The following is a 17,872-nucleotide window of genomic DNA, read 5'->3' as shown; positions in this document are numbered from 1 at the left end:
AGAGACGGCCGTGATGGCGGGGAGGGTGTTGGCATTCTCTCAAGCAGGGATTCAACCCATGTCCTTATAAAAGGTCTTTGTCCGAGGTCACCGAGTCCGATCTGTGCAGCCGTTTGTGCGCCACCCGGGAAAATAACGTTATGCGGGAGTCCAAACCTGAAAATGCTGGAGACCAAAGCTGAAATTGGAAAAACCATATAGCCTATTTTACTCCAGGAGATCCCAGGATTACCCACAAAATATTGTTGCGATCGGTTCAGCCATTTTTGCGGTACCTTCGAACGAATGGACGGGTGGACTGATTGACAGACAGACGGACGGACATTTGGTGAATTATAGAAAGATGTGTCCGTTTGTTTTTTTGTTATTAATGTTAGCTCTTACACGAGTCTCGATCTTGGATACTACAACAACAACAACAACCAAAAAAAATTGGTGCTCTCACAATGCTGTACATGCCACTTTATGATGTACTCGTGAATAATCTGTCCTATGGAGGGGTTAATTCCCTCAGAATATGTACGGGATGTAATTATGTACGGGATGACACCCCTACAGTAAGCGGAGCTATACGACACACATTTACATAGGGAGCTTTGGAGTGCTATCCCACCCTGAACACCTGGGACTATTTTTTTTTTTTTTTTGCCAATTACCTTCATGAGTACAGCCACACATTTTCAACTCTTGTCCAGCAAATGAAGAGTACAAAGAAACAGACACTTCTCAAATTGTATATACAGTTGGATGATTGAAGAAGCCAATACAGTGATGTTCAGCAAGTTCTCGTCTTACCCAATCAAAGTTAAATAACTTGTATTGTCGTAACCATGGATATAACCTGGTTTTTGGCAACCATGGATGATGCAACTCATTTAAAACTAGAACGGTACTCGGTGGAGCGCATACCTCCGCCAGGCTTAACAGTTTGTTTTGTATCCCACTGATAGGCCGGATCTGGATTCTGACCTGAACGAAAATCTAATTGGCTTGTTCTTGTCACCTAAATGACTAGTCCACCAAGTTTAGTCATAACTCGTCCATAACTTTTTTTAAATATCATGTTACATATCACCTTTCACCCGATCTCTCAATGGTGAAGAATCACTTAGAAATTGTGTAATTCTCGTATCCGATCCATATTCAGATCTTCATCAAAATCGAATATATTTGTCCTTGTCACATACCCAATCGATCCACCAAGTTTCGTCCAAATCCATTCATAACTTTTTGAGATATCCTGCTATATATCCTTTTTGGCCCTATCTCCCAATGCTGAAGAATCACAGAAAAAATTCCACGAGCCGAAACCGAATCCAGATCTTCACCAGAATCTCATCATTTTGTCCTCGTCACATACACTACCTCTGCCAAATTTCTGCAATTTCGGAGAATGCTTAGATTCGGAAGAGGGTCAGAAAGCAGTATTCAGGATTGCAAAGCAGATAGCGAAAGAGAGATGTGATGTGATGGGGGTGAGTTGCTTGAAGGATGAAGTGGGACAAATCGTTGTCGACCCAGATGGAATTAAAGGAAGATGGAAAAGATATATGGAAATGCTGTTGAATACAGAGAATGAATGGGATGGCAACATAGAGAGTAACCCAGTTTTAGGACCAGCAGAGAAGATAACTGAGAAGGAAGTTGAGGAAGCGATAAAAGCAATGATGGGTAGAAAAGCGGGAGGGCCGACGGGAGTTGTGGGAGATATGTTGAAGGCAGCAGGAAGTTGGGGTGTGAAGAGAATGACAGAGATCTGTAATCTGGTGGTGAAAGAAGGCCGCATTCCAGTGGATTGGGAACTGAGTACCCTCGTCCCTCTATACAAGGGGAAAGGTGACCCACTGGAGTCTGGCTCGTACCGAGCGATAAAGTTATTGGAGCATCGAATGAAGGTATTGGAAAGGGTGTTGGAGAGGAGGATAAGGAAGAAAGTGAAGATCGATGAAATGCAGTTTGGGTTTATGCCAGGAAGAGGAACGACAGACGCGCTTTTCATTGTGAGGCAGTTGCAGGAGAAGTACATGGAGAAGAGGAAGAAGTTGTTTCTTGGGTTTGTTGATCTGGAGAAAGCATTCGATAGGGTTCCACGCAAAGAATTGACATGGGCATTGAGGAAGTTAGGAGTGGAGGAATGGTTGATCAGAGTAGTGATGGCAATGTACAAAAGAGCGCGCACAGCTGTAAGGACGAAGGACCGGAACAGTGGTGAGTTTGAGGTGAAGGTGGGAGTGCATCAGGGGTCGGTACTAAGTCCACTACTATTTGTAGCTGTGATGGAGGTGCTGGCTCAGAACGTAAAGGAGGGTTTACCGTGGGAGTTGTTGCTTGCAGATGATCTGGTGTTGATTGCGGAAAGTATTGATGGAATGAAGGAAAAGATGAACAAGTGGAAGGAATGTATGGAGACAAAATGTCTGAAGGTGAATATCGGAAAGACGAAGGTGATGGCAAGTGGTAAAGCATGTGGTGAGGTGGAAAGAACTTGGAAGTGGCCCTGTGCTGTGTGTCGGAAGGGTGTCGGAGTGAACTCCATTCAATGTACAATGTGCGCTGAGTGGGTTCATCAAAAATGTAGTGGTCTGAGAGGGTCATTAACCAGTGTGGCAGCTACATTCAAATGTAAGGTGTGCACAGAGGGAGCTGCAGATGGAGGAAATGTTCAGGTGCATCTTGGAGACGGCGTGAAGCTGGAAGGTGTGAAAACATTTTGCTACCTCGGAGACATGCTGAATGGAGAAGGTGGATCAGACTCGGCAACGGTTGCTCGAGTGAGATGTGCATGGAAGAAGTTTCGGGAACTGAGTGGCGTGCTGATGATGAGGGGAGTGTCGTTGAAGCTGAAGGGAAAGGTGTATGCTGCATGTGTGAGAAGTGTTATGATTTATGGGAGCGAGACATGGGTAATGAACGTAGAGCAGCAAGGAAGGATGGAAAGGGTGGAAATGCGAATGGTTCGACGGATGTTCGGAGTTTCGTTGAGAGAGAGGAAGACAAATGATGAATTGTGAAAGATGATGGGAATAGAGCCTGTGATTGATGCTGTGAAGAGGAACAGGTTGAGATGGTTTGGTCGTGTTGAGGAAGGATGAAAGTGACTGGTTGAGAAGAGTGATGGAAATGAATGTAGAAGGAAGTAGAGGACGGGGAAGACCGAGAATGACTTGGCTAAAGATGGTGGAAGAAGAAATGCGGGCAAGGGGGTTAACAAGGAGAGATGCAGAAAATAGGGCAAAATGGAGAAGATTGTCATGTCATGGGGACCGCAAGGCTAACCCCCGCTCTAGTAGGGAAAATGGCCTTTAAAATGCATGTTGTTGTTGTTCACCATTGAGTGATGGGGCTAAAACCACTATATAGCATGATATCTCAAAAAGTTATGGACGGATTCGGACGAAACTTGGGGAACAAGTTGGGTGTGTGACAAGGATGAATCAATTTGATTTTGGTGAGGGTCCAGATCCGGATTCGGATACGAGAATTTTAAAAATAACTTAGTGATTCTTCACCATTGAGCGATAGGGCCAAAAACGATATGTAGAATGATGTTTCAAAAAGTTGTGGATGACTTATGACAAAATTTGGTGGATAATTTGGGTAAGTGATAAGAACGAGCCAATTAGCTTTTGGTACAGGTGCGGATCCAGATCCGACCTATCAGTGGGTACAAAACGTAAACTGTTCAGCCTGGCAGGTATTCTCTACCGAGTGTCTTTCTAGTTATAATATATAATAAACCACCTTTAGAGGCCATTTTTCCCCGCAAAGCGGGGGTTGGCCTTTTTCGGGAACCGTGGTTGTTGTTGTTTTTCGGTCCCCTTTTTGAAGCAATGTTTTACGGCCGGATGCCCTTCCTGACGCCAACCCTTTTTGCCGCCTTTAACGACAAACAGGGAATTACCAGTGAACTGGTACTCAATTTGCCGACCTCGGAAGGATGACAGGCTGAGTCAACCCCCCTGGCGTTAATTCAGCGATCAACCGGGATTCGAACCCAGGATCCTTGGATCCTAAGCCGGCACCCTAGCCGCTAGCCCAACACCAGGGTCTTTCTAGTTGAAGTATATAATCAAAATCTGGGTTCAGGTTTGAGGATCGGATGTCCAGGACTAAATAAGTGCCACGAAATCTAAAGTGAAATCTCAAATTTGAAAGAAATTGCCGATTCTTATAACTAAGCTTGAAGCAGGGTCCTTCCTCCTCCATATTGCTAAATTATTCCTTTTTCAACTGTTCCAACAATTGTATTGAGTGATGAAAACATTAAGGAATATGCCCAAAGTTGAGTGCAACAACAACAACAAAAAAAATCAGCGGGATCGCTGTGAAGGCTGGCACAGCCGCACCTGGATACTCTGTGGGGGAAATCACCGGAGTTAGGAAGGCAAAATAAATCAAATTAGATTGAATGAAAAGAATGATTAATATACTTGGAGGATTACAATGAGTAAAGCAACGAGACAAGTGAAGTCCTAGAAGCTCATTATCTAATGCCTGATCTTCATAGGTTTGAATCGTTATTCGCTTGCCGAGCCAGCCGTTCCTTTTCAACCGTTTTGTTGGAGAGCTTGCTTGAGTGCTTAAGCCACTTGGCGAGTGCTCTACAAGCTTATTGATAATGGAACACACCTCTGTTTCACCATTCTCCTACCTTTCCATTTGCTTTATTAGCTCACCTGGAACCAAGTTCAGGGGAGCTTTTGCGATGGCGCGCCGTCCGTCCGTAAACAATTGAAACCTTTTCTCCGAAACCGCCAATGGGATTGTGACCAAATTTGGCACAAATTATATTTGTTGTGTTGTGACTAAAGTTTGTTCACGGCATTTTAAAGAATCGGGGTCTTAGGGGGTCTACCAGGGGTCAAAGTGGATCCAGGTATAACTCCCCAATATAGGAATTTGCTTTTTCCTCTGAAACTACACACACTATTTCGATGAAACTTTACCACAACTTAAACTTAAACTCACCTTAACCTAAACTCACCCGTGATGTACCAACGTTTGTTCACTACATTAAAAACAATCTGCCCCTTTGGGGATCTACCGAGGTGTTCCCCCTCAAAATAGGTAATTGCTTTCTTCTCAGAAACTACATGTGCAATTCTGATGTAACTTGACTTGACTTGACTACCTTAATCACCTGTTTCTGATGAAACTTGACCACAACCTTAATACGAAAGTTTGTTCCTGGCATTAAAAAAAATTGGGGTCTATGGTGGTCTTTCGGGGGGGGGGGGGGGGGAGGGAGGTAGTGGGGTGTTGGGAGGAGGGAAGTGGATGAGATGAGGGAGGGGAAAGGTTTGAAGTCAGGAAGGGGTGTAATTGACATTTTTTTCGTTTTTGAAAATAAAATTACAAATTTACATTCAGGCCAATGTTAAGATGATACATTAAATGTGTGTTCCGTTGTCTTACTTAAATGACAAAAGTTAAAAATTTCACCTTTGCCTCAAGAGGCCAAGTTTCACAGCGGGTACGCATCATGATGGCAGCAGAAGTTCGAGTCGCATCCCTCAAGGGATGCCCATGTTATAATCTCTTTTAAAATGGTGTGTGCTTTTTCAAAACGGTGGGTGGTATTGCTATCCTGTTTGAACGGGATATCCTGAGATGCACAGAGAATCTTCGTGCAGGTACAAATCTCAATCACACTTGGAAAGCAATCACAACTCATCTAGTATACATGGTGTTTCAAAAAAAGTGGCCTATTTGAACGTTTCATTGCAGAAAAATTACAAAAGGTGGCAATAGTGGGGGGGCCAATGTTTTCCCGTTGAATTCAAATGTTAATTTGTGGACACTGGTTGGGTTGTCTTTAGGGATGATAGAAGTTGTAGAAAAAATATGTCTCCATTTTTTTCAAGTTCTTAATAGCGGCCATTTTGGATTATCAAAATGGCGTTTGTTGAAAACCGAAATTGTCATTATCTTGGCTTCTAAATGACCTAGAGTGTTAATTTTGGTGTCCAAATGTACATATTTGCGGATACTTAATCCAATAAACACACATTTATACACCTACATATGATCAAAAGGGTTCTTATGGCAGCCATCTTGGATTTTCACGCACTTATGCCAACACATATATATATTTTTTTCCATCATTTTCACTTCTAAATCACATAAAGGCTGGACTTTAGTGTTCAAATGTACACTTATAATGTCTTTGTGCAATATTTTTAGTTGGCAGTGTTCATTGTTACATTGAAGGATCTCCATCCTCCTCATCATCAGTGTTATCGATTCCCATGGGGAATTCGATCGATAACAATCGATAACATTCCCATGTTATCGATTCCCTCCAGGACTTCGTTTGACTCGAGGACAGCTAGCATGTTGTTCTGCGCGCTTGTCATCTCCTCTCGGTTGTGTAGATGACAGCTCTGGGCAACCTGTTGTGCTGACTGGGTACATGGGCCCCTCAGATGGGGATGCTCTTGGAAGAATTCGTCCACATAGAGGTCGAAGAGGGCTTGGACAGTGGTGATGTGGGCCTCCAAAGCCCTCTTCATGTGCTTGGCTTCCAGTATTTGTCTGGTCGTTGTTGGGCCATAGATATCAGCCTCAGACCAAGCCTCGTCAAGACCACTGTCCTCTATGGCATTCCCAGCAGCCCTCAGTGCAGCCATCACAGTGTGCATCTCCCCTAGTCGCAGTACCCACTTGCCTTTGCAGTCATCTCTGGTCATCTCCAGCTGTTTGGCTCGCTCATACAGGGCCATGTCTAAGGTGATCACTGTCTTCCTATCGGGACCCATGACCATGCAGTTGATTTGCTGTGTCTGTTTCAAGACTGTTATCAGTGTTTGCCATTCATGGGCTGGTGCTGCTACCAATGGCAGGGCGTTGACCTCTGTCAGAGGCTTCGAAGAGGAGAGCAGTGAGTTGTAGGCTGTCCAAGTTGGGATATCGTGATGCTTGATCCTACTGCCAGGTGGTTGTTTTGGATCGTGGACGAGTGACCCAACAGGGTCAGCATGCTGGGGTTCTGCAGCTTGCAGCTGGTCATCTGGTGGGATGATGTCGTCTTGTACGTCCTCAGCTTCAGCTGTTCGCATGATTGTGCGTGAAAGTAGCCACACTGTGTCCGTCGCAGAGTACGGCTTGGTGACATCTGGGTTTGACCGTGTCTTGAAGCTATACGTGGTACCTGTGGCAGATTGTTTGTTTGGTGCTTGGCAAGGAACAAAGTCTGGAGCAGTCAGAACCTTGAGTGAGCGGTGTCTGGCCTTTCGGTCATGTAGTGTCTGTGTTCTATGTTCATCTGTGGAGGGTGCATGTTCCCGTCGTTGGTAGAGTGCCCAGGCTGTAGCATGGAGTGTCCGCTTCCCATCAGGTGTGTCTTCATTGAAGTCACTGTTGTCCACTGCAAAGAAGACAAACGTCCCTATGCGCATGGTTCTTGGAAAGTATACACCCTGTTCTGTCGTAGACTCTATGACTGAGTTGGCCAGCTGTGTCTCCAACCGCAAGATCCGACTATAATCAACAGACAGACCGAACCCATGCAGGAAATCCAGAAGCTTCTTGTTTCTGGTGGACTGATGGACTACAATGGCAACGGCAAGCTGCTGTGGCCATTCTAAGCGATGGCGGAATGGTGCATCTGGCTCTTTGGGCTTGTACGTGACTTGGCGTTTTGACTTGTAGCCGTACATGATGTTCTGACTGATGGTTATAACATCTCGATGAATAGTGGCTGAGCGCATAGTCTCTGGCTCAATGCTCGTGGCTGGTCCTTCCAGTAGCCAGCGGAGGAAAGCATAGAGTACTTTGGGTACATGCTTTTCAGCATCATCAGTGTTCATTTCTCCTTCAAATTGCCATGGGTGCTTGTTCTGACAAGCAATGGCACTGCGGAGAACAGAGGCACTCTCAAACAGTTGTTCGATGTTTTTTTCATTTGTCTTCGTCATTGCATCTTCGACAGCTGCATCACGCACGGCAGTGGAGAATACACAGTCTGACTCGTTTCGACGTTTTGGTTTCATGAAGTGAACGTCATCAATGTGAGAGTTCATTTTCTCCTTCATGCCTTGGGTAGTAGGTGATGGGACATTGTGCACACCATTATTGTCAAGAATCCTGGAGTAAACCGACTTCAGGTCAGACATGTTGAGAATTTCACCAGCTTGGAGTAGAGAGCGAACAAGGCTGACAAACTCAATGTCTGCGGCTATTTTGATAACATTAGTTTCTTGCAGTATGTGTTCTTTGTCATCACTTGATGTCCCACTCTTGGGAGCACGTTGGACATTCTGCACCCAGCATGGGAGATGATACTTGACGTCGATCGCATGAGCATCATGTGCACTGATGGCAGCACTCAGCTGAACTTTCCACTTGTGGTTGCTGCCTTCTTCAACAGCTTTCTTCAGCTGTTTACCTGCGTTGAACGTGCATACAACATGTACACTTTCCTTAGTGACCTCTTGACAGAAGAAACAAAGGTCTCTGTTGAATGGAGTTGATGATGAACGTGTGAAGCGAAGAGTCTCGTCTTGCGTAGAACCTGAGGTACTTGCAGCGGCAGGTGCAGAAGAAGGACGTCCACACCTCTTATGAAGATGCTGGGTGTCGCCATGTTCGCAGGCTTTCTGGTGGCGAACTCTAGCACGCTCCAGGTGAGCAGTGTTGCATGTAGATCCATAACATGCCCGGTGCCACTTTGCTTTATTGTTCCTCAAGTCAGTGGCAGTGAAACAGCTTAATCGTTCGCTGATCTGTTTGAAGTCGGCATCACCATATCGTGCCCTCTCCTGGATGAACTGGAGAAACTTTGCATATGAGCCCAGTGCTGGCTCAGTCACTAGTGCACCTTGGGGATCCTGGCACTGAATGCAAAGTGTGAAATCAGTTTCTTTCTTGGTTTTCTTGCTTTTTGGCTCCATCATAGCTCAGGGTCACGAATCTGGAACATACAAATAACAAATAACAATTAAGATAGATGTGCATTAAGTTAGATTTTGGACACTGGTTCGGCTGTGCCATAAAAACCTATTTTTATCCCTTGTAGGTTATTAAAGAAGGTTTCATTCAATTCTCTATCCCCAAAAATGTACAACTGGACACCAGAATCGAAACTCTAGGTCATTTAGAAGCCAAGATAATGGAATTTTACGTTTTCGACATCCGCCATTTTGAAAATCCAAAATGGCCGCCATAAAGAACTTGAAACAATTGGAGACATATTTTTTCTAGAACTTATATCATCCCTAAAGACAGCCCAACCAGTGTCCAAAAATTAACAAGCAATTTCACCGGGCATTTCAATCTGCTACATTGGCCCCCCCACTACAAGTTCAGCGATGCATTGATGGAAAGCATGCACCATGCCATTTTCGTTCAAATTACTCATTATATTGCTTGTAATTGACATTTTCAGAGTGCCCGCCTCTTTTCAAACAGGCTTTGATCCTGACTCCGAAAATCTCCACAACTCGGCTGCAAGTGGCTGTAGTGGTAGCCTGAAGGTAGTCCTCCTTTCTGCTTCAGGATACCTAGAGTTCAAGGTTTGTTGGCGTAAACTTGACATTTGGCAGCACCCCAAAATAAAATAAAAATGCAATGGGTTCAAATCCGGGCTGTGTGGCAACCACTCATGTGCTGTGCCCAGGCTGAATGCACGATTTCCAAACTGTTGGTAGAGCATGTTGATGGTTTTTCCTGCAATGTGTAGTGGGGCGCTGTCCTGCATGAACCATGCAAGTCTTCGTTGGTTTGGGGACAGTAATTGAGCGAGATCAGCGTGGAATTTGCGTAAGACCTCACGGGACCGCTCGATGTTGGCTGTCACCTTTGTACCATTGGTGTCCTCGAACCAATAATAGTTCTCGGGAACACCAATGGTGAGATTTCTTATGTCTCTCGAGAGCAGAATCTCTCGTAAGATCAATTTTGCCTTCGTCCATGGTAACACTTCGTGGGTGGCCACTTTTGCCTTTATTTTGATTTTTCACACTTCCATGTGCTTGGAAGTGCTCCACAAACCGCTGAATGCTCCCATTGGAAGGTCTCTTATGGGTGTGAGCATTGTACTACTGACAGTATCGTTGGTGCACCTGCACGTAGGATTTTGTCTCAACCCATGACATAGGGTCCAACTCACTACTTGTCGAAATGGCATGCCACCACCACCACTATAACCTGCAATAGGGAAGGGTATAGCTTTAGAAACGACAGAGTATCAGGCTGATCAAATAGTCCACTTTTTTGAAATACACTATTACTTTCCTCTCCACCTGCTTTTTACCACATCACTGTCCTCAGGGGTGGTGCTTGGGCCTGACTTGAGGCAGATAGCTCATTACACTGATGGTAATGAGAGTATGATGATGATGATGATAAAAGTGATGTTTATGCTACAGAAAACACTAAATTCCTCCTGGTGCATGTGCATTTAGGATCGTTTCTTAAAAGCGCCAATGCGTACAGGAAAATGTTATAAAATACCGGAGCATTTTATTTTTACCACTTTCAGCGCTTTGTAGTATTTTGAACAACAAGTATCTTTAAAATACAAAACAGTTTGCATTCATGCTTTTGCATTGTCCATGTTTTCAGCATTATGTTTTTGCATTATCCGTGCTTCCATCTGTCCGTCCGTGATAGGTTTTCGTTAATGTGATAACTTTCGGAACGGCTGAAGGGATCGAAGTGAAACTTGGGACAAGTATGTTTAATGATGCAAAGATGAACTGATTAAAGTATTGGGTCAAGAGGTCCCATTGTGTAACAATTCTGTTGCCAATCTAACTTGTGAACCAATGATGAAATTTTGACCAACCTGGTATAAGTATATTATATTACTAGCAGAAGTACCCGGCGTTGCCGGGCGGGTGAGGGGAGGGGAATGGGGGGAGAGGGAAGGGGAGGGGAAGGGGGGAATGGGGGGGGGGAGGGGAGAATAGGGGAGAAGAGGGGGGGGGGGGAGAAGAGGAAGAGGGGGAGGAGAGGGGAAGGGGGATGCAGGACACTTCCTCTTTCTCTCCCTCTCCCTCCCCTCCCCCTCCCCCCTCCACCTCCCCTCTCCCCCTCTCCCTCCCCTTCCCCCCTCCCCTCCCCTCCCCCTCCCCCCTCCCCCCGCCCCCTCCCCTCCCCCCTCCTCCCCTCCCCTTCCCCCTCCCCCTTCCCTTCCCCCCCTCCCCTCCCCCTTCCCACCCCCTCTCCGCCGTTCCCCTCCCCTCCCCTCCCCCCGTTCCCCCCGTTCCCCTCCCCTCCCCCACCCGGCAATGCCGCGTACTTCTGCTAGTTCTATATATTTTCAGTTCAATGGTCTGGCGGCGAGGATGGAACATCGCGTGATCGCTCTGAGCGAATCAGCGAGCTGCTCTGGCACATGCTGAGATTCAGTGTATAATGTTCCTCGCTGAAATGCGGTGAGGTAAATATGAATAAAAAATATGGATCTCGTCAAATATTTTTAGGTAGGCCATGTCCTTCCCAGGCTCAATGGCCATGTCTATGCCAAATATGAAGTACGTGAGCCTCTCCGTTTAGGAGTCTATAGGTAACACACACACAAACTGTGTTTTATTTAACATAGATGATGCAAAGATGAACTGATTAGATTTTGGCATCAAAGGTCAGAGGTCAGGTAAAATGTGATACTTCAGAACAACTGAAGGGGTTAAAATCAAACTTGTTACAAGTATGTATAATGATGTAATAATGTGGGCAGAGGTAAATTGGTGGACGTCGCTACGTCGGAGAGTGCCGTTCTAGTTTTTCTTTGCAGGAGCGAGGCTCATGGAAGAGCAAGATATCGCTAACAGTGGGACAAATGTCAAGGGAATGAACATTCCCTTGCAGCGAAGGATTGCAGCTTCGAAGATTGCAGCGTAGGATTGTTTGAATGGTGGAGAGAAAGCACCTCGATCAACTGCCAAACAGATTCAAGCTGACCTTCAGACACAAGGTACAACAGTTTCAACTCGCACCATCCATCGCCAACTCAATGAAAGGGAGTTCTATGGGAGGAGACCCAGGAGGACCCCACTGCTGAGAGAGACATAAGAAAGCCCGACTGGAGTTTGCCAACACACCTGAACAGGCCAAAATCCTTCTGGGAGAATGTCCTGTGGAGAGGTGAGACCAAATTTGAGCTTTTTGGTAAAGCACATCATCTCTGTTTACAGAAAACAAAATGAAGCCTTCAAAGAAAAGAACATCTTCCCTGCAGTCCAACATGGTGGAGGTTCAGTGATGTTCTGGGGTTGCTGTGCTGCCTCTGGCACTGGGTGCCTTGACTTTCTGCATGGCATCATGAAATCAGGAGATTACTGAGGCATTTTGGAGCACAATGTTCAACCCTGTGTCAGAAAGCAGGGTCTCCGTCGAAAGTCATGGGTCTTGCAGCAGGACAATGACCCCAAACACATTTCAAAAAGCACCCAGGAATGGTTCAAGACAAAACGCTGGACTGTTCTGAAGTGGCCAGCAATGAGTCCAGATCTCGATCCCATTGAACACCTGTGGGGAGATCTGAAAACAGCAGTTGGGAGAAGGCACCCTTCAAATCTGAGAGAACAGGAGCAGTCTGCACAAGAAGAGTGGGATAAACTGCCAGTAGAGAGGTTTAGGAAGCTCATTCATGTCCTGCACCTATTTTGTGCAAAGGCTGTGTGTGATACCAAATATTAAGTCCAGGGTGTCAATAATTTTGTCAATGCCTTTTCCTTTTATTTTCTGATTTAAAAGGCCATATTAAGTTCTGAATCAAAAACAAGGGTTCTGTAATATTAACAGTGACATAAAAAATTGTGGAGGCCAAATACTTTTGTCAATTTCAACTTATTTTTCGAGAATATTGTGAGTTATTTGAAAAAAGTGCAAGGGTGCCCATATTTTTGGCTACGACTGTATGCTTGTTGTTTAATGAAGTACTATATTGCACTTGATCAGCTTTCATTGTGCTTCACATATCGTGAACTTGTTGGCGCTCAAACTCAGGATCAGACGTCATAGAGACTAGCAAGTAATTAATCGAGATATTCTTCCTTTTGTGGTGGTGCTGGGCACACACGTTAAACAAAGGTAGGCCACAACGCTTTGGGTTAACTCGAGCTCTTTATTGCTTGCTCACTCATCAGCACTGCCGTGCTTGGGGCTGCGAGCCAGCGTGTATATCTGGAGGCCACGCCTCACCTGGGGCGTGGCCGACACCCACTGGTGCTCGGAATTATGTCACTGCGCCAGCGAGGCATCGTGTCCGCCACACTTTCATACTTTTGTTTACAAAGTTTTTATTGACACTTTGCCTGTTTGTATTTATAGAAATGCCAGTTATAATATGTCATTATAGCAAGGGAATTATAAGTCTTCCCCCTCTCCATTCCTTTTCTTAGAAAAGTTTTGGCATGTGTTGATATAATCCACCTGTATTTCAATGTTTTTTGTTTTATGCCTTGCTTATTTTATGAAAACTAGGTGTGATCACTTCAGTGACTGGTTTAATCAAAGGAGAGCATGTTGTACTTCACAAACATATTGCATGTCTATCTGTAAATGACAATGAGGATGTAAAATGAAGTGAAATGCGTGAAAAAGGATATTTTATATCGCGTTGTTGTTGTTGTTGTTGCTGCTGCTGCTGCTGCTGCTGCTGCTGGCTGCTGCTGTCATGCGTTGTGGCTGTGATAGTTTGTGTACTACTTGTATGTCGTTTGTAACTTTTTTATGTGTATTTGAGAAAGAAGTATTACTATTTATATGTGAATAATTTTGTTTGCTCTGCCTGTGTCCTAAAGAGTTCCTGCTGGCAGAATAATAAATGGTACCGTTTGAACTGCTGCATAAAGTTCACATTTCTGCTGCTTCTTCAATCCCAGAAAGATTGCCTTTTAAAATAGGCATTATGATTAAATGGAGACTTATATTTGTTCCAAGTAAATTGATTTGGCTTTTCAACCAATAAATCAATTACGGTAAGCTTTTTATTAATCTATGACAGCAGGAACCGCTACATTGAAGCTTGAGGTCCCACTTCTTTGCGTGACGGGCACCTCTCCTTTTAGTAATAGATGCGGTCAGCTTGCTGATTTGAAAATCCATACTTTATGGTCTCTTGTGTGCAGAAGCACGGACTCAGAGGAAGGTTTTGAGACACCACAACAGCACACTCCAGAAAGAACACCTGTGCACACATTGAAGTCACAGCCTGCCACTTTGTTGGAGCAGCTCAACAGTACAGGTATTAACAGTTGACAAATATTAATGGTAATGCTGAAAAAAAAACATGCCACTAGTGAATTGTGAAATTTTGTTTGAAGCTTTGAAAATGACTTTTATATATTCGTATGCGTTTTCATTGTAATGCAAACTGCTGTGTAAGAACAATTTTACAGTATTTCAGAAGTTATAAAATATAATTTTGCACAATGTCTAAATCGGATGTAAAATCCCTTTGTACTTACTAAATCTCAGTACAACCACGTTTGCTTTTAAAAATATCGTTCCCATGACACTTAACCTTCAGATTCGAATAATTTGTCGACTTCTTCTTTTAAAATGTTTTTTGAAGTATCCTTTTTGAAACACTTACTATATATCTGTCCCCATGCTTTTTGAAAAAAAGGGGGAGGGAGGTGGATATTGGATTCGGCTCCTTCTGTCTGTCTGTCATGTTTTATCTCCTCCTAAACTTTGTATATGCAATCAACATGTAAGATGTCATGAGTATTTTTTTTTTTGACCCCTCCCACACCCCTCGTCGTTCATGTCTGAGCTGGTGAGGACTTAGGGTCACTTGGGTCAGAGAACGGGGGGGGGGGGGGGGGGGAAGAATTAAACTTTGAATTTGATATTGGGTCATTCCTGGTGGAACTTTTTTCCATCTTTCAACTTTGTTTTGGGTGGGAAGCGTGGGGATTTGTGATGGCGTGCCACCGACTTCGCTCTAGTATCACACTATCTTTATTTTGTAGCACGTAGATAGTGGTTAAAAAAAAAGTTTCCTCGGCAACCAGTTACTGGTATTTGTAGCTATAAGGTGATGATGAGCTGCAATTGAAACTCAACAGTGCATGAAAACCACAATAAAATGGTTTTACCATTTTTTCTTTTCAGTAATTTGAAGTTGTCACAATACAGAAATTTTTCATGCTGAGGAATTACCTAAAGAAGTCACCTTGCCACAGCCAACGTTCACAACTGTATACGACCAACTTATTCTGAACAAATACAGTTTCTTCAGGACTTTATTAGGTTATTTCTCTGAAATTTTTTATTATGAAAAGTTTTTATTGCTGCATATATTCTCTGAAATAACCTCATAGTGTGTCTTGTTGTCTGTCCGCCATCCATACGTTAACATTTGACAAAAGCATCTCGTAAACTATCCAACTGATTATGGACCAAATTTAGTACGATGCATCAGGACAGCAAGGTCTCATGGGGTTGTGCTCCCCATCCAGATGGCCCCCCTACAGAGGTGGAAGGGGGGTTTCATGCAAAAAATCTTCTCAGAACCTGCCAGATAGATCAAGACCAAATTCGCCACAAGGCATTGGAACCATGCCTGAACCTCAAATTGTGCTCCTAATGGTTGCATCTCCCCTGGCAAGGGGGTCACGGTCTACTCCCCGAATACTTCATTTTCACTTAAAATATCTCAAGCTACCTGAGCATACAGACTAAATTTGGTACAATGCGTCAGAACAGTAATTTCTCATGGGGGTGTGCTCCCCACCCGGATCCGCCCATTTAAAAGAGGTAAAAGAGGGGTTTTGCCCCAAATATTGGTATGAATGATCGTTTTAAGGCCATTTTCCCCGCTAGAGCGGGGGTTAGCCTTGCGGGCCCCATGAGCTCATGGTTCCCTGTTTGAGGCAATGTTTTTATGGCCGGATGCCCTTCCTGACGCCAACCCTTGGTCGCCTCTTACGATGCACAGGGATACGGTGTACCTATTCTAAATCGGGGTACACACTGTGATCATTCATCCCAGCAAGCTGGTACTCAATTTGCCGACCTCGGAAAGATGACAGACTGAGTCAACCCCCCCTGGCGTTAATTCAACGATCGACCAGGATTCGAACTCAGGATCCTAGGATCCCAAGCCGCCACCCTAACCGCTAAGCCAACACCAGGCTTCTCAGGATGTCATTCATTCATGTCATACACCAGGTATGTCATTCAAAAATCTTCATCTCAGGAACCGACAACCGGATCCAGACCAAACTGGCCATGCGGCATCGTGACCATGCCCTAATCTAAAGTTGTGCTCACCATGGCTCTATCTCCTCTGGAAATGGGCCCACAGGCTCCCTCCCCTAATCCCTCATATTCACGAAAACATCTTTTCCTCACAAGCTACATGATTCCATTTCTTTTCAGCCTGGCTCATAAGTACTTGTGACAACATCACAAATACCGTAGCGACTGTTCAGTGTTGTCATCATCTCTTGTTCCATCTCACCCTACATTGAAGACTCCTCATCTGCCATTACTTTTCGAAAGCAAAAGCATTTGTTTTATAATGGAAAGGAAATTACTATGTAATCAGGCTCTCTTTGAGGCAAGTGAGTTTCAATATCGGTGAGGAGCCAATTTTGTAACGGCTTTTATGAAATATTGCTCAAGACACCAATTTAGTTTGAATCTATGATGGAGGCATTAAAGTTTAAATCTCACTCCAAATCAACAATTTGGCAGCGTATAGGTTAAACCCCACTCATGATCAACAATTATGTACCTGTGAGCTCTATGTTTAAAAGGGCCATATTAGCTCCTGCAATACATGACAAGAGCTTGATGAACCAGTCTGTATTACTGTGTAGGAAATATTCTTTTATTTTTACCTCTGCCCACCTTTGGTGGTTATGTTTTCACCCCTGTCTGTTTGTCTGAACAGGATATCTCAAAAAGTTGTGGATGGATTCGTATGAAATTTGGACAGTTTGGGCATGTGCCAAGGGTGAAATGATTAGATGTTGGGGAAGATCTGGATGCGATCATTTTTTAAGTGATTCTTTGCCATTGGGAGATGGGGCCAAAAACGATACATAGCAGGATATCTCAAAAAGTTTTGGACGGATTTGGACGAAACATGTTTGACAGGTTGGGTGTCTGACAAGGAAGAAACGATTCAATGTTGGTGAAGATCTGAATGTGGATTCGGATATGAAAATTTAATTTTTATATGTGATTCTTCACCATTGGGAGAAAGGACCAAAAACTATACATAGCAGGATATCTCAAAGTTATGGATGGTTTGGATGAAACTTGTTGGACAGGTTGTGTGTGGGACAAGGAAGAATCGAAGAATGTTTCTACATTATATAAACTAGTGAGGTACCTGTGCTACGCACTGGTGGGAGGCCAGAAGCAAACAGACAATGCAGAAATGGCAAATGCTAAAGCATGAAACCAATAGATTCCACATTCCTTTAGTACCTTCAGTCGCACGTCAGACATGGACAGCAAGTTCGTGAAGGACTTCCATGAAAAACGTACCCGTTTGCAAACAAATGGGTACGTTCACGTATAGAAACATCGATCGTGTGTCAGTGGCAAATCTGCATATGGCGATCCGCGAATTTCACGTTTAGAAAGTAGAAACCATCACGGCATGTCATTCACTTGAACTCGATATCTCTTTTTTCATTCCAAACAGCATAACTCCAATCACAAATTAAATAGCATTAATATAAAAAAGAAACCTTTAACAACATTGTTAATGCTTCCTTCATTGTAAAAACTACCAAGTCAACAGTTAAAAGGATTTTGAGCCGATGGGTGATACGGCCTTGGCAAGATCGATGGAGACAGCAGTCTCTTAGCTTATACACCGCCCAAATAGCTATCTGGAATTCTCTCATTTAGAGATTAAACCCACGTCGTTTGAACTTTGGCCGAGGTCATTATTTACTTT

The 17,872-nt window shown here is 44.1% G+C and overlaps 1 protein-coding gene across 10 annotated transcripts in view; it reads left to right on the top strand.

The window, feature by feature from the left end:
- The window catches only part of LOC137423290 (uncharacterized), a 272,768-nt gene that overhangs the window by 114,271 nt on the left and 140,625 nt on the right, over positions 1-17,872 (top strand). For all 10 annotated transcript variants that reach the window (XM_078774377.1, XM_068110266.2, XM_078774379.1 and 7 more), the window contains one exon: positions 14,076-14,191. In XM_078774377.1, coding sequence (XP_078630503.1) covers positions 14,076-14,191 — 116 coding nt within the window. The remainder of the gene's footprint in view (positions 1-14,075; positions 14,192-17,872) is intronic.

The sequence above is a fragment of the Myxine glutinosa genome, chromosome 3 (genome assembly GCF_964187855.1).
Source record: "Myxine glutinosa chromosome 3, kmMyxGlut1.1, whole genome shotgun sequence".
Taxonomy (NCBI): Eukaryota; Metazoa; Chordata; class Myxini; order Myxiniformes; family Myxinidae; genus Myxine; species Myxine glutinosa.
Note: the sequence above shows the minus strand (reverse complement) of the source record. Positions and strands in the feature narration are given on the sequence as shown.